The sequence below is a fragment of the Juglans microcarpa x Juglans regia genome, chromosome 6S, assembly GCF_004785595.1.
Source record: "Juglans microcarpa x Juglans regia isolate MS1-56 chromosome 6S, Jm3101_v1.0, whole genome shotgun sequence".
Classification (NCBI taxonomy): domain Eukaryota; kingdom Viridiplantae; phylum Streptophyta; class Magnoliopsida; order Fagales; family Juglandaceae; genus Juglans; species Juglans microcarpa x Juglans regia.
Window position 1 is genome coordinate 12115377 of NC_054605.1, and position 21199 is coordinate 12136575.

Genomic DNA, 21199 nt, shown 5'->3' on the forward strand with positions numbered 1-21199 from the left:
TTGTTGGACTTAATTTCAAAACGCAAACGATGCTGTTTTGAAACATGCCACGTAGGACACGGTTCCTCGTCGTTTCCCCAAACCAGTTGTAAGTAGATTTTTTGTTTTTATTTTCCACACAACTGCTACAGGCAAACGGTGAGTGAAACCGTGGAAGAATAGGTTGTGCCACGTCAGTCGATATATTTTAAAAAAACCATAATACAAACGAAATGAAGCGGAGGAAAGAATTCAAATTTCTCATTTCAGACGAAAAAACCAAAACTGGGCATTGTTGGATCTGCGTCGTCGTCTTCATGTGGGTGTCTCCGTTATCGAGAAAGTGTTTCCGATATAGTCGAGAATTGAGGTCCATATCTGTAAATGAAATCGGGTTGCGTTCAATGGACGTTGGTTTCGTAGAATCTTTTTTATACGCTAAAGCCTTGGGAGATATTGATTTGTCAAACTCATTTGTTGCAGATGAACTGCTTTATTCAATTGTAGAAGCATGTCTCGCACTAAATAAGCTCACTCTTGCCCATTGCCACGGTTTCATATTTGCCAGCTTCTCTTTGTTGTTGAACAAGTATCGGAATCTAAAGTTTGAAGGAGTAGGTTTTCTCACAGACCAGAACATAATGGAGTTATCTAACTCTTTCTCCAAGTTAACTTCAATAAATCTCAGTAAAAACCATAACTGGGCATTGTTGGGTCTTACGTCTTCAGTCCCGTTTGGATTCAGAAATTAATTGAGATGGTTTTAGATTAGTTGAATAAAATATTGTTATAATACTATTTTTAATATTATTATTTTTTTGAATTTGAAAAGTTTAATTGTTTATTATATTTTGTGTGAGAATTTGAGAATAATGAGAGAAGTTGAGGTGCGTTTTGAATTTAAACAAGGCATTTGTCTTCGAGTGTGTCGTCGTCTTCGTGTAGGAAGGTGGATTTCGAGTGAAAATGTGGATTTTGAGTGAGAATGAGGATTTCGAGAGAGATTTGGAAATGGGGGAAATGGGGATTTTGAGTGGGAATGTGGAAGATTGAAAGATGGAAGGAAATTCTGAAATGGGAAAAAGGGGACGATGGAAGACGGTGTCGTTTACATTTTGCCATGTGGGACGTGGTTTCCCTGTGGTTCCCCTGACCAGTTGCAAGTAAAGTTTTTGAAAAAATAATATGGAACAGTTTGACTTTAAGGCAAATTACATGATCAATTCATGCCCCGTTTGGTTTTACAAACATTTCAAATTGTCTTATCTCATTTCAATATTTAAATATTATTTAAATACAAATATTATTTAATTTTAAAATTTTTAATTTTTAACTTTTTTATCTAATCATTACCTAATCATTATTATTTTTACAAACTTTCAAATAAAACACAAAAAATAATTCAATATTTTCAAATTCCAAACAAAAATAATATTAAAAAAAAATATTCTAACAATCTTTTAACTTTAAGATTTTTTTATTTAACTTTTTCTCTCTCATTTCTCAAAATCCTACAAAAATCTTAACTTAAATTATTTCACGATTATCTCTCTACTATTCATAGATTTTTCTTCTCGTCTTGTCTTATCTTATCTGTATAGTCGAATGAGGTCTAATATTTCACTATTTTCAAGATTTTGTTAAGAACTTATTGTGGCTACAGATTCTGACATAAAAACTGGATGTGCTTGTTTGGATGCTGAGAATTATAGTTGAAAAATCTTTGAAAAAAATGTTTGTGACGAAGTTTTATGAGTTATTAGTAGGGGTGTAAAAAAAAGAAATCGAAAAATCGGTGGTGTGTTCGATCCAGTACCAATTCCAATTTTATAAAATCAATTGAAAATCGATCATGGGTTTTGATTTTTAGAACACCGGATCGGTATATAAATATATTATTTTTTATTACATAAAAAATATTTTTATGTGATTTTTTTTATATTATACTGTATATATATTATATACTAAATTGAAAATTAATATAATTTGAAATTTTAAAATTTTATTATTTATGTATAATAATCTAATAATATAAAATTAATATAACATAAACTTTTAATCTTAAACATGAACATTAATATTAAATTAAACTTTTAATCTTAAACATGAACATTAATATTAAATTATTAATATAAACCTACTTTTGATATATATATATATATTAAGGCTAAATATATTTTATGACATAATAAATTATAATATATATTCTTTTTTATATATCTACATATTTGATCATATATACTTATATGAAATATGTATAGTCTAACTTATATAGACTATAGTAATATAGTTAAATTCAATACTATATTAATATGTGTTAATTATTATAAAATAATATACGTATAATATAATAATAAAAGAAAACTCTACTCCTACTTAAGTTTTCTATTGAATTGCTTTTTATTTATTATTTATTTTTACTTAATAGTTAAAGAAGTATTTTTTTAATAAGTTTGTCATTTAAAAAAAATATTTAAGAGGTTTAAAAAAATGTTTGAAAATAAAATAAAATTTGCACATTCGGTGACCACTTTCAGTAGTTTTTCTCGATGGGTGTAACATCACCCTAATATAAATAAACTAGTAGTTTTAGTATATGTAACTATCATATTATTACTAACATATATAAAAGTTAGATATTAATATAATGACATAGAATTAGATACTATAATATGTTAATAAATTAAACACCACTACACCAAGAAAATTGGAAAAATTGAACCAAATCGAACATGAACTTGTAAAACCGAAAATTTTGATTTTGGTGATGAATGGATCTAGTACCAGTTTTCTAATTTTCAAAATTGATGTATACTGATTATGCCTTGTTTGGTTATGCAATTTAGATTATATGAGATGAGATGAGATTTTTTTTAAAAGTTAAATAAAATATTATTATAATATAATTTTTATTTTGAAATTTGAAAAAATTGAATTATTTATTATATTTTGTATAGAAATTTATGAAAACTATGATAATTATATAAAATAAGATAAAATAATTTAACTTTGTGTAACTAAATCAGCTCATATATCTAAAATGGGATTAAAACAGACCGTTACGGAAATGGGCATCGTGTGATATGGAACAAAAGTAAAACGACGTCATATTGCTTGCATATTTAAATCGAGATCGAGTAGCAAAAGTCCTCACCTCAGCTGAATTTTTCGGTCCATGGCGGAAGTAACCGAGCAAGCAAGCAGCGTACGAGTTCTGTGCCCAAAGCTCGTTTTCCGCAAGAACGAACCGGGCCTCCAATGGCTAATCGGGTCCCCATTTCTCCCGCCACTCACCATCGTCTCCACACTCCGATGCATCCACACTCGCTCTCCCCACGGCTTTCCCTCGCCCGATTACCTCAAAGAATCAGGTGCCAAATTCTCCTTTGTTTCTCAGGACACTAATAGATAAATACTTAAAAAAAGAGATTTCTTTCTATTTCGTTCTTTTCACATTTTGCTCTAACTTCGTTGATTTGTCTTTTTTTATCCCCCCCTTCTTTTTTGATAAACTTATATCTTGCGATTTGAGCAGAGGATATTCGGACGTTGCTACTTAAAGGTTTTGAAGTAATCGGAGCATTAGTTATTGGAAATTCGGAGTCCGGGAAGAACGCTAGCGAGGCAATCGATGCCGCCCGTAGATTGAAAAAGCTTCTTTCTGAAGGAGGAGTATATCCAGAGGATGAGGAGACGATCGGTGCGGTTGCTGATTTGAATAATACTAGAGGCGTTCAATTTTTCCGAACCAGATCGGATAATTCAAGGAGCCTGGAATTAGTTACTTCGGTGGTATATGATGAACATCCGGAGAAGCATATTTGGGAGACGGGTTGTTTGCTGCGGTGCGAGCTTCCGATTAGGTTTCCAGTCTATTTTCCTGCAAAAAATGGGCCAGGTATATTGATCTTTGATAATGTATTTTACTTGGTGTCCGTTGGCACTAATTACTTAGGTAAATTGATTTTTGCTCATCTACTTTTTGAAAAATATTGAGCTTTGGTATTAATTGGGTCTCAAATTTACAATGATTTTTATAGAGATTATCATAAAGATTGAAAAATGTATATATCATTTTAAAGTGACTTTATTTTTTATGCTAAGTAATTAAGGCCGGGACTTTTGAAGTACTGGACATTATGATTGGGTGGTTTTTGTTTGCGTAGACAATGGACTAACCAAGGAACAAGTTCCAAAAGCTCGTTCTTGCTTAATTGCATTGTCACGGGGGTACCATAGAAGTTATGGTGGCTATTGGTCGTTGGAGATGAGAGATGGTGTCTAATAATGGTTGGAGGAGTGTTGGAAACTTGGAAGTATATACTTTTGCAATTCGTTAATTATATAATAGCCAAAAAATTGGAGCCTAATCAAAATCTGGGTCATAAGCCATGGTGGTTTATTTTATTTTATTATTATTTATATAAGTAAACGGTTATAAGCCATGGTGTTAAGAAAAAGTGGCATGCTAGATGTTCTAATAAAAAGTGGCTGACATAAACATGTTGACAGGGACAAATCAAGTTAAGAAAAGACTGGAGTAAGAACTGGCCTCAAATCGTTAGTATTTTAGGCTTTGTTGATTTTATACTCCTTTGTTGGGTTATCTTGTTTTCAGAGCTTATAACTTTTTTGTTTTAGGTTTCATGTTGGAAATATCTATTAGTCAGATGCATACATTAATGTAATCTAATGGATAGATACTTCTTTAGTTAGCCCGTGGACATTTTGTTTATCAGATGCAGAGAAGATGTATTTGCGTGCGACTGAAGCAGTTGTTGCCAAGTTCAAAGACCCACGGGTTGTATATGTGGTAGAAACATTAAGCAAAGCCTCCACAGAAGTACCTCGACCTGTCATTCTTCGTGGTGTGGAATTGGACTTTGACACAGCTCTTTCAAATATCAAACTGTTGGGTAAAGATGCTCATGATTCTGACCCAAAGTTTCTATCATGCGTGCACTTCTGTTTGAAAAGTAAATCCGACGGACCAATTTTGTCTGCAGAGGTAAGAAATAGCTTATAAGATTCGTTGAGGCATTATAGTTATCAGATCCCTGGTAGCTTGAATAGTTGCCTCTTTATTAGGTCATTTGTTTTACACCGCATCCTTCATATACATTCACAACCCTCAAGGACTATTATCATTCTCTTTCCATGACAAATTCTGGTACTTAGAATGCAGATATAATTCAACTAAGCGTTCTGCTTAATAGCTCAGAAAAGTCTGAGAAATCCTCTGCACCTGGTGCGGAATATATTCCAGGTACTGATTTCAGTGTTTGCTTTCTTCTAATTATTTCTGTGCATTTGAATAGTTTTCATAGTCCCTGTTTTATTGTTGATTTGGTTCCTTAAACTCCTTTTTGAACTGTGGTTTCAGCTTTGGAAGAAGCCGGGCTTTTAGCTGTAAACTTTAAGCTAGAAGTGCTCTGTTATGCAGCCAAAGAGATTCCGGTGATGTATGCGGTTTCGAAGTTAATCATACCGGGTTTAGTTGATCAGTTGAATTCAATGAAGAATGTAATCTTGCCCAATCTCTTAACAGAACATCCTCAGGTAAGGCAACCCATTAGACAGATGAAATTCTACGGTTCTTCATGTTGTTAATTGTGCTGCAACTCCAATTCTACCTTCATAAACGTACATATATTACTAGCACCACATGGTTCCTTTGCCTCTGATTCCTCCTCTCCTATCTTTCGCTGCCAGTTCTTTTGGTGCAAAATGATCTTATGCGGTCAAGGTGTTATATTTGGATTGTGAAGCCTTGTCATTTCCAATACTCGCTCTAGGTATTCTCAGTCCTTGGACACCCTTGCTCATGTACCTCATGGGAATGAATCTGTACCCTCGCTCTCCACTCCTTATCTGTCAAGTGAGGAGATGCCATTTAGTCCAATGACCATTGGTGCTTTTGCCTTGTACTTTCATTATCACGATTCCATAGAAGGTGTTGCATCACAATATATTCTTGTCAATAACAATTGTTCATCTACTTACCAAAAAACAAAAAACAACTGCTCATCTATTCATTCAAGAAGATTTTCCTGCTTATTGGATTATGCAAATACATTTTCATATTTTTTCCTTGGGTAGCTTAATCATATTCAACATATCCCTTTTTTTGTTTCTACCGAAATTTTATTTTTGTTGTTTTTCTCTATTACAATTATTTTCCTAGAATACATAATCAAATTCACATGTTCTTCAAGTAACTGGAAGTTTATGCATTCGCAGCTTTGTCCCTATCACTTTAATCCTCCCGGAGTTTTGCATCCAATAACTGTTATTTATGAACTGAATTATGGGGAGACAGAAATGAAGCAAGGTATGCAGCTTTTGATTGAACCTTCTCTGTTTTAGGCAATAACATATACCATGTACCTGGTAGGACCAGATAAAAGGAAGGACAGCCTTCTCAGATGAATGAATGTTCCTTGATGGTTGTGAAGCTCCTTCTAATTTCGAGTACAGATCTCTGCTTTCTTCCCTTTACTAATCATGCCCGCAGTTTGAAATAATGAAGTGTTTGATCTCGTTGCTGGACCATTCAGAGTTTTCCTTTTTGACCTTCAAGGTTAAATGAAAAGAAGGAAAACCAAATCTTACCAACTTACATTTTTATTGATGAAAAGCATCCATTTCTATCTTAAACAACAATGTCCTCAGAAGACTTAGATGGTTGTCAGGTCGCAATTTAGAACCAACACTTTTAACTTGGACTCCTTGCCTCAAATGAACAGTGCCAAAATATTTTTTACTCTAGTTGGTTCTTATTTTTCTTTAAGAGAAAAATTGCACCGAGAAAGGAGTGTGCTTATCTATTTTGTAACTGGAGGTACTCCTCTTATTTAAGCTGTTAGTATCACATTTGAGATTCTCAACCTAATCCTAATTTAGTGGTACTTGGTTTTTGCAGTTGATATTAGAAAATCTCTGCACTTGAGGCTGGGACTACCGTCTGATCGTCCTCTCTTGAGAACTGCTAATGCTCTGGATTTGTCTACAACAAATGACAGTGCAAGGAATGACACAATACGAAAAGGTAACATTCTCAAATAGAGGGGCTACATTCTCTGGAGTCAATTTTAACCTTTTGACTTTTGACTTCTCTATTTCTCCCTTCTTCTTTCTGTATGTGTTGTTCGGTAACTTATTGGCTGTCTATTTGATAATTCAGGTTCTACTTTGCTTAAAGATGTGCACATTGGAATTCCAGGCAGTGGTGGTTAGTCCCTCAGTGGCTTCTCTTTTTTCCCCTTCTTTTTCCTGCTTCCTCTCACTTGCATTTTCGGTGGATTTCTCCCGTCTTATGCAGTTCCGGGGGGTATTGTGTCTCTGGTTCAAGGTTCTTATGAATACTATCATTATCTTCAAGACAGTTTCAATGATTTGGTAATGCAAGTTCTCTCTTTGAAGAGTATTTTAACATTTTGTTGAACATGCATATTAATCTGTGACATCCTCTAGATGTATTATTTGATAAAGAGTTTTGCTACTCATCATCCCACATACCACATTTATTTTTATATTTTTGGTTTTATTCCTCCCAAACTAATTGAGTTCTTCTACTCATCATCCATACGCCACACATTTGATAAGAAAAAAAAAATCATGTGTAGTGTGGGGATGATGAGTAGAATTTTTCTTTGATAAATTGAAAGTCCCCTTTACATTCTTCAGAATGGCAGGTTGGAAGAGCACGGAATTCATGTTTACAAATTACTGTGCTGACTTGTGCCAATAATTACATAGCTAATGCCATCTATATTTAGAGTCTCTTTTATGTTTTGCTACTATATTTTGCATTGAATATTATGTAATGTTTTACTTGATAATCATAATAAGATAGTTAGACTACGAGTCATTAGATAGTTCATTTGTTTACAATTTTTGTGTCCCCCATAAAGTGGTGTTTGAGCTTGATATGTTGCTATTTAATTCTTTATGCATAGCCTTTCTTCAAGCATAATATCTATCCCAGAATCATATATCTTTTTTAAACTAAAATATTAGGATAAACTATATCGATAGCTCTATGGGTTGTGTTTTGTGTTTTTGCCGATGTCTTTTATCTTAGGTTACTAAGGGCTTGTTTGTTTTCAGAGATGAGATGAGTTGAGATTAAAGTTAAAAAGTTAAATAAAATATTGTTAGAATATATTTTTTAATATTATTTTTGTTTTGGAATTTGAAAAAGTTGAATTGTTTATTTTATTTTGTATGGGGATTTGAGAAAGTTTTAATGATGAGGTGAGGTGAGATGAGATGAGATGAGATGTTTCTTGAAAACAAACGAGGCCTAAATTGATATAATTAGTGTTTCTCTCTCTCTCTCTGTGAATAGAGTCAATTTTAATTGACATGGATTTCAAGATATTCTTCTTTGGCGATTTCTAGTTAGTCATTATTTTCATCTTAAGCAAAGAGTTTATTTGTTACTGTAGGTGATCTCTGTATCTCACAAGACAGTGGGAGTCATATTTCTCTGCTTAAGATTGGACTCTAACACATAGCACTTTGTATATGTCCTGTATACGCGGCTCTTGCCTATTCTTATGATCAATAAAATTTTGTTTACCTTTTAAAAAAAAAATGGATCAAGCAGTGGTCAAGTTACTCTTATCATTTCCTATCAAATAAAATAAACACTTTTTGCAATGTTTGATGGAATATTCTTCTCTATCAATAGTAGGTTTTGGCAAATTAAATACTTCCGTCATGATTTTTTTTGTACTTGAAGTCCTACTGAAGTAATTTAAATTTCACTTGCAAGGGCTGGGGTTGTGCTTACCGGTCCCTGCAGACTATCATTTCGTGGTTCAGACTCCAACACTACTCCTCCATAGATGTTCCTTCACATAGGTACGAACAGGTCACTGCATAGAATGCACAGCTCCAGAGTTTTTTTTTTCTCCTTTAACCTGTTTGGGTAAATTGCTCTACAGGATGCGCTGCTTTTGAAGTTTGATTTCGATGAACTATGTTACCTGATGTTTTATTGATTTTGATCTGTTAGCAGTGCTTTATTAAGATTACCAGTATGGATCTAAAGGAAAATCACAACTATATGAATAGTGTCCTTGCTTATCTTTATGGTGTCAATGTCATACCATCAAATCTAATGAATCAATTTAATTTATCAGGGAAATACAGCAGGCACTTGTAGAGATTGGCGATAAAGATGCTTCTTTTATTGGATCACGCGAATGGATTGGTGCCATTGAGTTGAGCTTTGTTTTAGACAAACTTCTAGGTGTAAGTATATCAAATTAAGCAACCGATATTTCTGTAGATTATCAAAGTGGTGCTCCCAAGGTATATTTACTGGATTGCATTTTGACACAAATGTGCATTAACGAGTTTGACAGGGTTTGTTGCTGCTTTGATCAGGTCAGCTGCAGAGTCATAAATGTTACTTCTGGAGCTGAGCTTCCTGAAAAATGTCGAGAGCTGGCCTTGCACTTTGAGAATCAAGGAACGCCCATTATGATCGGTTAGTCGGATTAAACATACTTTTTTCTTTTCCTTTATCTGCCGTCTACTCAAGGCTTCTCTTAGGTAAAGATGTAGTGACTAATTACCTGTTAGGGTGCTCAGCAAAGTGGTCAAAGGGCAGGCTTGGGATAATTGTATACTCAGACATGCAGGGTTTGATTCCGCACTAGGGTTCCTCTAGATTTCTTGATACACAATTCTGATAGATAGGGTCGTGTATATAGGGTTTACTCTCCAGGATTGGGTCCAAAAAGCCCCTGCCTTGGTGAGGTTCCATGTTATAACCAAAAACCAACTCCTACTGCATCTTGTAGTATCAACACAATTACCTACCTACTGAATATTAATGTAACACTCCGCTCTCCAATAAAGTCATTTTTAAAATTTTCGGAGAATTGGTGCGCTACTAAACTTGAATTTAAAAAAAAAACTTTTCTTCTAACGAAGCTCCAGGTACAAAGATTCCTTATAATTACATCTATATTAAATACTTAAAATCCAAAAGAGTCTGTGGAGACACTTATTTAAATTCAATAAAGTCTCATGCGCTTATCAAAATAACTTATTAAACTTCAAATCATAAAATTGAACATGACATAAACTATCTAGGCCTCTATCTCGCCTCCCTGGCCAAGTATTGTTCTATAGTCTTATCCTCATAAATATCATCACCTGGGGTGTATAAAAAATAAATACATATAAAAATGAGTCAAATACTCAATAAACAGCACATCATACAGTCAACACAGGCCCCGTTTGGATTGAGAAGTGATCTCAACTCATCTTATTATTACAACTTTTCTAAATTTTCATACAAAATATAATAAATAATTCATCTTTTTCAAATTTCAAAACAATAATAATATTAAAAAATAATATTTTAACAATATTTTATTCAACTTATCTAAAACCATCTCATCTCTTAATCCAAACGAGTCCATAATAAACATAAGGTTTTTTGAAAAATATGCGTACTCATAATACATACATAAATAACATGAACATGAAATTATATTTTACTTGTTACAGGTCAGTACCCACTATTGACCACTGTGAGTTAGGGTTAGCAAATCTAAGTAGATTCCGATTCTGCCCATGGCTGCGGGTTGTGGAATCCATACATGAGGAAAACACACTGGGTGCATTACTAGCATGTACAACCTAGCAATGCAATATGCCCATAACATATGTACCATCTTCATATCATAACATAGGCCGTTACGTATCTTATCATTCATACTTCATCATAATCATACTTGCATACTTGTCATATCATAAATTTCAAATGAAATTGCATTCTTTCATAAAATATCGTGATATATATTTCCTCATATAAAATCATGATCTTCTTATCGGAGTTTAGTTAAGAGAAGAGGCGTGGTTTAGTAGTGATACCGGAAGGGAGAATGGGGGTAGGTTGGAGGAATTTTGGTGGTATGTTGAAGGAACTTGCTGATACATCCTCTGTTTTGGGGGGGGGGGGATTAACAGAGGAAGTTGTCCACGGCCGTTTTCTTCTTCGTCGCAGGGGCAGGGACAGGGATAGGGACAGGGGCACCTTGTTTTCTCTTCTTACAGGGAGGCCTTGTCACAAGAGCCAAATTGTGCAGAAAGGACAGTAGTGGTGAAGGCGCAACAAGGCAATGGGAATGGCACTGGCAGGTGCATGTCGGGGCTGGATTTGGAAAATCTGCTGCAAACAGTGTCTGATATGGAGAAATAAGTGGGTACTTTGCAACTTAATTTGGCTCATGTGAAACGGTGTGTGGAGGAGAGGCTGAAGTGGGATCTAGAGTTGGGTCAGGAAATAGGACCTTGCAATGGGTTGAGTGCTATGGGTTATAAGGGGAAGGATTGGGAGTTAGACGGGCCTCAACCAAGGCCATTTCATGTGGCCCAACGGGTTGGTTCACATGCCCATTCGTGTGGCCTTATGGGGCAACAAGCCCATTCGAATTCACTGGCCCAGGCTCAGCCTCTAGCTCAGTTTCAACCTCTGGCCCAGGCCCAGCTACTGAATCATGTTTGGAGACGCGGGGAGTCCAGCGAGGTCACTCCATCGTCGTCCATTGGGCCGCAACCTCCACCGCCGATGGTGGCCCAGAGGTCGACGTCATTGGTAGCGGACTCGCTGGCGAGGTCTGGGACGCTGGTGATCATGCCGGCAGAGTTCAAGGATTTTGTCTTTACTAATCCCATGAGACCCATCTCCTCGTCGGAAGGTGCATAGAAGTCGGCGTTTGAGCAGGGGTTATCGCCGATGGTAGTAGCCTCGTTGGCAAGGTCTGGGGGTTTGGAGAGTGAATCGGCAGCTTCTAGAGCTTTAGTTTCGAGTCGTCAGTGTTCTGAGAAATGGTTGTGTAGTGCCAAGAAGGACCTGATGTCGCCGGAATCTGCACAGAAGCAGTCGAGTGTGGTGGTCGGAGGCCCCATTGACTTTTTGGTGCCGTCTGTCACACCGAAATGTGGGCTTTCGAATCCTTTGAAGGATTTGGGCTCTCTGAGAAGGCTTTCTCCTCTGAAGATGGGTTTTTTTTATGGGAACAAGTTGGGGGATTGTGTGGGAGGTATTTTTGAAGCTGGGATGGGACTTTCTGAAACCTTTGTGGTAACTAGTGAATCTGTTGCAACTAGTGTCTCAAGTTCAGAGTCAAACTTGCAATTGGCTTTGTTTGACAATAATAGTGCTGGTGGAGAGGAGGTTATTTTAACCCCTCTGTGTACACTTCCAGTTTTAAACACGGGAGTAGTCCGTCAAATTAGGTGTTTAAGAAGGTAGAGGAGTTACAAGCTGTTATTGGGATCTCTTTTTGAGGTTACGAAGAACAATTCAAGGTCCTTCTGGTGGCACTTGAAGATAACCACTCGAAGTCAGCCTCAAAGCAGGATAGAGAACTTAAAAGGCTAACTTGTTCCATCAATTATGATGTAAAGGAAGAGAGTGGCAGAATGGATAGATCGAAAAGCAGGGGCAATCTATGTCCAAATAAAGCCTAAGATTTTATCTTGGAATGTACGGGGGCTCAATGATCGCAATAAGCGCCTTCGTATCAAATCTTTATTGCGAATGTGGAAGGGTGATGTGTGTGTTTTCAAAAAACAAAGTTGCGTTTTATTGATAGAAGAATTGTGCGGAGTTTATGAGGCTGCTCGTATGTAGGTCGGTCTTATTTAACCTTTTGGGGAGCCTCGGGCGGAGTATTATTAATGTGGGATAAAAAAGTGGTTGAGGTGATTGAGGAGTGTATTGGAGATTTCTCGGTTACGACTTTATTTAAAAATGATGTTGACGGATGGGAATGGGCATTTGTAGGCTCCTATGGTTCTAATGTGGATAGGGAGAGGAGAAGGTTGTGGGAGGAGTTGGCGGGCTTATACTCACTATGGGATGTGCTGTGGTGCATGGGGGGTGATTTTAACATTACTCGCTTTCCAAGCGAGTGATCAGGGCATTATTGGAACACTATGGCTATGAAGGAATTCTATGAGTTCATTTTTTATCTGGATCTCATGGATCTTCCCTTGGTAGGGTTCCCCTGGTAGAGGGGAATAGACTTGGTCAAATGGTCGAGTGTGGTCAAAATTTGACAGATTCCTTGTCTCTCCTTTGTGGGAAGCCCACTATCCGGAAGTTAGTCAGAAACAGTTAGCTCGAATCAACTCAGATCATTTTCCTATATTACTAGATTGTGGGGGCATTCACAAGGGTCACCGGTATTTCAAGTTCGAAAACATGTGGCTAACATCGGATGGATTTGTAGAGAAGGTGCATTCTTGGTGGTGATCGTATCATTTTTTTGGTACTCCTAGTTTTATTCTTGTAGGCATGCTGAAGGCATTGAAACAAGACTTAAAGAAGTGGAACTTAGAAGTTTTTGGCCACATCGATGATCAGAAGTCAATGCTGTTGGAGGAATTGTAGGAGTTAGAGGGCAAAGAAATATTGGGAGATAGTTCGAAGGAGGTGTTATTGAGAAAGGGTACGGTTGTGACAAATTTAGAGAGGGTTTTGTTGTCGGAAGAGATTTCATGGCGCCAAAAATCTAAGGCCCTTTGGTTGAAAGAAGGTGATAAGTGTACGAAATTTTTTCATAAAGTGGCCAATTCACATCTGCGCAACAACGCTATTGAGTCTCTACTTTCTGGCTCTCAGGTGCTTTCTTCTCCCCCTGAGCTAGAAAACCATATTGTGCACTATTATGAGACCTTTCTCTCAGAAACGGTTTCTTGGAGGCCGAAGCTTGATGCCTTGTCTTTTGAAGCAATTGACTCTCAGAGTGTGAGTGTTTTGGAGAGACCTTTTAATGAAGAAGAGATCTTCAAGGTTATCTCTGGGATGGCTAAGGATAAAGCACTAGATCCAGATGGGTTTTCTATGTGTTTCTTTCAAACTTGTTGGGACATAGTGAAAGGTGATATTTTGCAGGTCTTAGTGAATTTCACTCTTCAAAAGTTTGAAAAATCCCTTAATGCAATGTTCATTGCTCTCATTCCTAAGAAACATGGGGCTTCGATTATTGAAGATTTCCGCCCTATAAGCCTGTTAGTGGTGTTTATAAGATTATTTCAAAGGTTCTAGCCGATAGATTAAGCCATGTGATGGAACATATTATCTCCAAGCCTCAGAACGCTTTTATCCGTGAGAGACAAATTCTTGATTCAGTGCTTATTGCAAATGAATGCTTAGACCATAGATTGCGGGAGGGAGGTTCAGGTATTCTTTGCAAGCTTGACATGGAGAAAGCGTATGACCATGTGAATTGAGAATTTCTCTTATACCTGCATGAGAGGTGTGGCTTTGGGGTTAGGTGGATTTTCTGAATGCGTCACTGTATTTCAACTGCCAGGTTCTTAGTTCTAGTTAATGGTACACCGGTTGATTTTTTTATAGTTCTTGAGGTTTAAGGCAGGAAGATCCTCTTTCTCCTCTTTTGTTTGTCATAGTTATGAAGGCCTTAAGTTAGATTGTGCAGACCGCTGTTGATGGAGGTTTCTTATCTGCTTTTCAAGTGGGTAGTGGGTTTGATGGCCCTATCACCATTTCACACTTTCTTTTTGCATATGACACCTTAATCTTTTGTGAAGCGGATAATAGCCAGATCCAAACCTTACGAGCATTGCTACTTTGCTTTGAAGTAGTGTCCGGTAGGTGCGGTCTCAAATGTCATTAGTTTAGCAAGCTTATTGAATTGTAAGGTGTCCTCTTTACCAATGAAATATTTGGGTCTTCCTTTGGGTGCAACTTTCAAGGCTAGAGCTATATGGGATGGTGTGGTGGAAAAGATAGAGAAAAGATTGGCTAGCTGGAAGCGGATGTATTTATCGAAAGGGGGTCGTCTCACTCTTATCAAGAGTACCCTTACTAACCTCCCAACATATTTCTTATCTCTGTTTCCTATGCCTGCAGGGGTGGTGAATAGGATCGAGAAGCTCTTTAGGGCATTCTGAATTTTCATTTGATTAGTTGGAAGACAATATGTGCCCCAGTTGTATATGGGGGGTTGAGAGTGTGTAATTTGAAAACTTTTAACAAAGCTTTATTGGAGAAATGGCTATGGAGATATTACTCAGAGGGAGGATCATTGTGGAAGGAGATTATAGACGCTAGATATGGTGCTGCTTGGGGTGGCTGGTGTTCCAATGAAATGAGAGGGGGGTATGGTGTGGGTTTATGGAAGTTTATAAGGAATGGTTGGCCTTGTTTTGAAAAACAGATTCGTTTTATAGCCGGTGAGGGTAATCGTATCAGTTTTTGGCAGGACGTGTGGTGTGGTGATCATGCATTGGAAAGGGCTTTTCCGGCCCTCTATCGTATTGCAGCTAATAGGGAGGCTTCAATGGCGGATATGCAATTATTTGTTCATGGTTTTCATCAGTGGAATATTCTCTTTATTAGGGATTTTCATGATTGGGAACTATCTATTGTTTCAGATTTTTTCAGTCTATTATATTCCATAGGGACTCCTCTGGCACAATGTGATAGTTTGAAGTGGAGGTCTAATAACCACAAAAAATGTACTGTTAAGGCATATTATAACATTTTGGTTATACGGGACTATAATTCGTTCCCCTATAAGAATATTTGGAGGTCTCGTGTGCCCTCTAAAATAGCATTTTTTGTATGGAACGCCGCTCTTGGGAAGATCTTAACTACAGACAATTTGCGGAAGAGAGGATGTGTAGTGATGGATTGGTGTTGCATGTGCAAAAAGAATGAAGAAGCTGTGGACCATCTCTTACTACATTGTGAAGTAACAAGGGTGTTGTGGGATGAGATCTTGCAAAGGGTTGATGTTGCATGGGTTATGCCTTTGAGGGTGGTGGATTTGTTGGGTTGTTGGAGGAAGATGCAAGGCTGTCAGCAAGTGGTAGTAGTGTGGAAGATGATCCCGTTGTGTATCATGTGGTGTATTTGGACTGAAAGGAATGCACGTTGTTTTGAAGATAAGGAACGCTCAATAATTGAGCTGAAGAATTTCTTTCTCGACACCTTAATGCTTTGGTTTTCAGCTATTGTATTAAACGGGGACAATGTCCATGATTTCTTGTCTTGAATTTATCGTACTAAGAATGTTTTTAGGTGTTCTTCTGTATACTTTCTGTGTACATGATCTATGCCTATTTCATTCATATTAATAATATTATTTCTTACTTATAAAAAAAAAAAAATCATGATTTTTCATAAATCTTTTGATGCACAACTCCTTTCATAAAATTATGAATTTTCATAAATAATTTAATGCATAAATTTCGCATAAATCATGGATTTTCATAAAATATTTAATGCATGTCTTGCAACTAACACAAAACTTATGCATAAAATCATGATATTTATGACTTGGGTACATAAAAAGAGGCTTCCAATGGAGGGTGTACATGCATAATATTTTTATAAAAGATATGTCGTTTATGGTATGATCATGCTACTTATCTTGTAGCATTAAAATCCAATATTTCAGGCATGAAATCGATCACGTGAACTAGAAGAAGAGAGAAAACGTGAGGGATGCTGGTGGACTAGAAACTACACTAAGGCTTGAAGACGAAGGAGATACACGTAAAGTGCATGGGACTGAGCGTATATATAAGGAGTCGGTTTAAGAGTTTTAATGTGAAGATGATTTGTAGAATTGTAAGAGAATTCTATTGGGGTAATGAATCCTAGTGGAAGGTGGGGACGTGCATGGTTTAGAGTTTGAGAAGACAGTCGATTAAAGAGTTTTAGCATGAAGATGACTTGTAGAGTTGTATCCTTGTTGGAATAGGATAACCATGAGTTCGAGTTGGACTTGGTCACGATCATTCAAGAAGAGAGTTTGAATTTAAAAATATAATCTAGTAATTTATTCAATATAGGATTAGCAGTGACTGAGACTGCCTAAGAGACTTCAATCAGTTATGATTTTGAATTGAAATAAATTACTAATGACCGATCTTTAAATTCTAAAAGGAGTCTAGGTTAAATGAGATTTAATCTAGTTATTGAACCTAATTAAAATTCTAATCAATCTCAATAATTTATTGTTATCCAATATTGTCCATTAAATATAATTTAGACCCAATAAAGATTATCAATATTCCGACGTTAGAATTATTGGGCCAGGTCGTTACAATCAACCTCCTAACTAAAATTAGTTGGGCTCCCCAAAACGGGCCTTAGATTTTATGAATTGTTATTTACCAGAATTAGACACAATCGTCACTTTAACAAGTATTCGTATAAACATAGGTGGAGGTGTTCTTGCATATACGCTATTGGGAGTCGATTACAATGAAGCAAGTGGAGATTGTGCATTCCTTATACTCGATCCTCATTATACCGGCAATGAAGACCTGAAGAAAATTGTAAATGGCGGGTGGTGCGGGTGGAAGAAGTCTGTTGACAGCAAGGGAAGGAGTTTCTTCTTACATGATAAGTTCTATAATCTTCTCTTGCCACAGCGGCCCAATATGGTATGATTTTACAACTCTGATTAGTACAAGAGAGGTGGAGTTTCTGCCAACTTGGGAACTTTGAACTCCTAAGCAGAACAGGCAGCTTTCAGCAAGTTAACAAGCGGTAAGAGATATTGTCCTATGTTTAATACATACATACATACATAATTCAACAATAGTAGGCATTATCTTCTTAATATTTTGTTCTGTAATTTTAATGCTGTCTGCTGTGCTGAATTGATTGCTCATTGCCATTGTTTCTGGCTGAATTTGGCTTGTGTTCAACTGAGGAATAAAAGCTATTCGCCCCAATTTATTTATTCAAAGAACAATGTGCAAAACTAAGATAATCAACAAGTGCATAAAACGTAAAAACGTTGAACTCAATTATATAAATATATATGTAATCAGCCTAAAAGAAAAGACATTTTAAAAAATTCACCAGTACTCAAGTGCAAGTATTTTTTAATTAAGAAATCACGAGCATGCAGATGCTACAATAACAAAAATGATTGTTTGGACCCACAAAGAAGTTGCTAATATCTTTATTCAAACTTGAGGGTATCGTGGGAGAGAAACAGATTCATAATGTGAATCATACAATATTAATTAAGCATATAATATTATTTGGAAAATTCACGCGTACATAAATATATGTTGTACGGTCTTTATGTATCTATCTCTATCTCGCTTGAAGTTTTATATTTAATCATTAATGCTTTTAGCTTAAGATGTCACTCATTGCCAATACACATATGCCCAACTTTTTATAAGAAAGTGAAGAGTAACACAATGGGAGAGATGTAAGAATTTGAAGTATTATGTAATTCTGTGTCAAACTCAAAAGGGACATTTTGGCAAAGGAAATATTATTATACTCCAATGTTGACGTGATATTGCCTATCATTACATTTTGTTTTGTTAAACAAGTTGATCCAAAGACTGGTGGGCAATGCTACATTTAATATAGTGAGATATAGGAGTAGCATACAATATAACTCTTTAATGAGAAATTATAATTGCAGTCGTAAATATGTAAGCGCCATGCAATTACTTTAAAAAAATGAATAAATACGGGATTCATATAAAAAAATAATAATTTTTTAATAGTAGATCTCACTCTTTTTCAAAAGTCAATATACGGCACTTGCGTATTCTACGACTGTACGTGACATTACTCTTTCTTAATATATTTTGAAAATTACAAAAATAATAAAAGTAATGAGTTTCCGTGATTTATTGGCAGAAACCTCTCTATGAAAGATTTGCTTTACTTTAAAGCATCAGATTCATGTAAGAGTGATTAAAACCATAAAAGAGAAAAAGTTACCATATGAAGTGGAGTGAATAATCATCTTCAAGGTATGTCATCACTAAACCTAATTGAGATCTAATAAAAGACTAAAATAAACAAAAATAATATGGCAAAAAATAAAACGTAATTTCTCCGAAGTTCAAATTGTCTCTCATTTTGTTTTAATGATTATTAGATGATCACGAGGGTAAAAAAAAAATTTGGCAAACAATCAAACCGGTGGGTTCGGTCTGATGTCGGTTCTATTTTTCTCAAAACAGGTCAAAATTGGTTTGGTTCTTGTTTTCCTTTTTCTAACGCCAAATCGAACTAGTTCATATATATATTTATTTGTTATATTATATAAAATATCTTTTTATTATTATTTTTATTATATATAATTTTTATATAAAATATATACAATTATATATAAAATTATTTTATATTATATGCTAAATTGATAATTAATATAACATTATCATTAAAAAACTTAATTTTATAACATAAAATTTTAATCTTAAACATGAGAATTTGATCATATGTTATTAATATAGACTATATATATATATATATATATATATATATATTAAGGATAAATACATTTTATAGCATAATAAATTATAATATATATTCTTTTTGATAAATATATTTCTATACATTAGATCATATACATTCATATAAAAAGTATATGTAACTATCATATTATTATTAACATATATATGTAACCAAGGATATTATCACTAACATATATAATGAAATATATAAATACGTAAGACGCTAACATATTATCACTAATATACATAATCAAATACTATATCATTATATATATGATACTATTACACACACACACTAATACTAATAGTCTAATACCATTAGTAATTAACTATATATAAATAACTATATAAGTCACTATAGAATTAGTAGTTATATTAACATTATATCACTACATGATACTATAGTATTAGTAGATAATTATATACATATTATTATATCATTATATCACCATATAATATGTATAGCGTTAGTATAGTATACTAATAGTGTATATAATGGGCGTGGATTAATAGTATATATTACTATTAATACTAAGTATACTATTAGTAATCGACTATATATAAATAACTATATATTATAATATACTATAATATATCTCTATATTATCTATTATAATATATCGATATAGTCTATAATAAAATTATAATATACTATAATATATCACTATAGTATTACTATATTATTATATACTTTAACATATATAGTATATATAAATAATGGGACTGGAACCAATAAAATCGGAAGTACTGGTTTAGAGGTGTAACTGGTGTGGTATTGGTTCCTCAAATCTCAAAACCAGTGTAAACCGATTCAGTTCGAAAATATATTTAAAACCGGACCAAACTGGACCGTTTATACCTCTAGATGATCAAAGATTTTCATTTAATTCCAATTTAAAGCATAATTACAATTTGACCATATTAAAATTAACGTGACAAGATTTTAACGATCATACTTTTAAAGAACATGTACTGAAATACATGTTTTAGATTTGGGCTTTTAAGTTATAAAGTGTTAAAGCGTAAGGGATTTAATAAATGTGACTAGCAATAATAAACTTAAAAATGAAAATAATTATTTATTAAGAAGTAATTTGTACATATCTAAGGCGTATAAAACTCGTGTTGGCATTTGACAAGAATGAGGCTCATATGGAAAACTAAACTTTTTTACTTTTACTTTTTTTTTTTTTTTCAAAAATTGTGACTCCAAATCTATAACTAATATTACTCTTGTCTATTTTTAAATAAGAGAACTACTATTTTTACAAAAGATAAATTGAACTCGAAAGGGTAAATCAACATGTAAAACCATTTTTATAGGGTTAGTATGTCGACCATGTAATTCTTAAAAAGATAATGCTATATGAAAAAATCTACTCAGCTACAGGTTAATTATCTCACACCACACGAACCCAGTCTATGGCCCCACATCACGGTTCTTCCCTCTCACCCATCACTTCCTCAGGCTTCCCTTAGCAATCCTCTTCTCCCTCAGGCTCAAGCCCTCTTCATTCCTCACCCTAGCGCCCATCTCTTCTCCCTCACAAATGCCCATCTCTTCTCCCTCAACCCGATCTTACTCTTTCCTCACCCATCACCCCAACGCCCCTCACCCCTTCACCCTAGAAATGCTATTTTTCATCCTCAACGAAGATCCCATCTCCCTCACCCCCTTCAGTCCCGATCTGTCTCGCTCACCAAGCCTTCTTTGTAAGGTGCTAACTCCAACCATCTCTCTCGCTCTCAAACTCCAAACGATGGATTGAGGTTCTCTTGCAAACTCCAGACATCACAGATAGACCCAGTTACGCCAATCTCTCCATCATAGACGTCAATAACCCAAGGTGAGCCCCTCTCTATCTCAATCTCTCTCCCTCCCTATGGATTTTGGTACTTTTTATGCATCTCAACTTGTATTTCAATTCTTCAAGTG

The 21199-nt window shown here is 35.2% G+C and overlaps 1 protein-coding gene across 2 annotated transcripts; it reads left to right on the forward strand.

The window, feature by feature from the left end:
• The first annotated feature begins 3105 nt into the window (after positions 1-3105).
• On the forward strand, positions 3106-17741 carry LOC121237657 (probable Ufm1-specific protease). Of its 2 annotated transcripts, none has more exons than XM_041134494.1 (13): positions 3106-3350; positions 3515-3877; positions 4719-4987; positions 5158-5245; positions 5363-5538; positions 6220-6310; positions 6902-7027; positions 7163-7210; positions 7301-7377; positions 8759-8847; positions 9129-9240; positions 9355-9478; positions 17210-17741. In XM_041134494.1, exons 1-13 carry the CDS (start codon positions 3155-3157, stop codon positions 17437-17439), a joined length of 1989 nt encoding a protein of 662 aa, XP_040990428.1. In that variant the 5' UTR covers positions 3106-3154; the 3' UTR covers positions 17440-17741. The 2 variants fall into 2 exon arrangements, with proteins under 2 accessions (XP_040990428.1, XP_040990429.1); XM_041134495.1 differs by having other exon boundaries at positions 3108-3350; positions 9376-9478.
• Positions 17742-21199: the final 3458 nt, after the last annotated feature.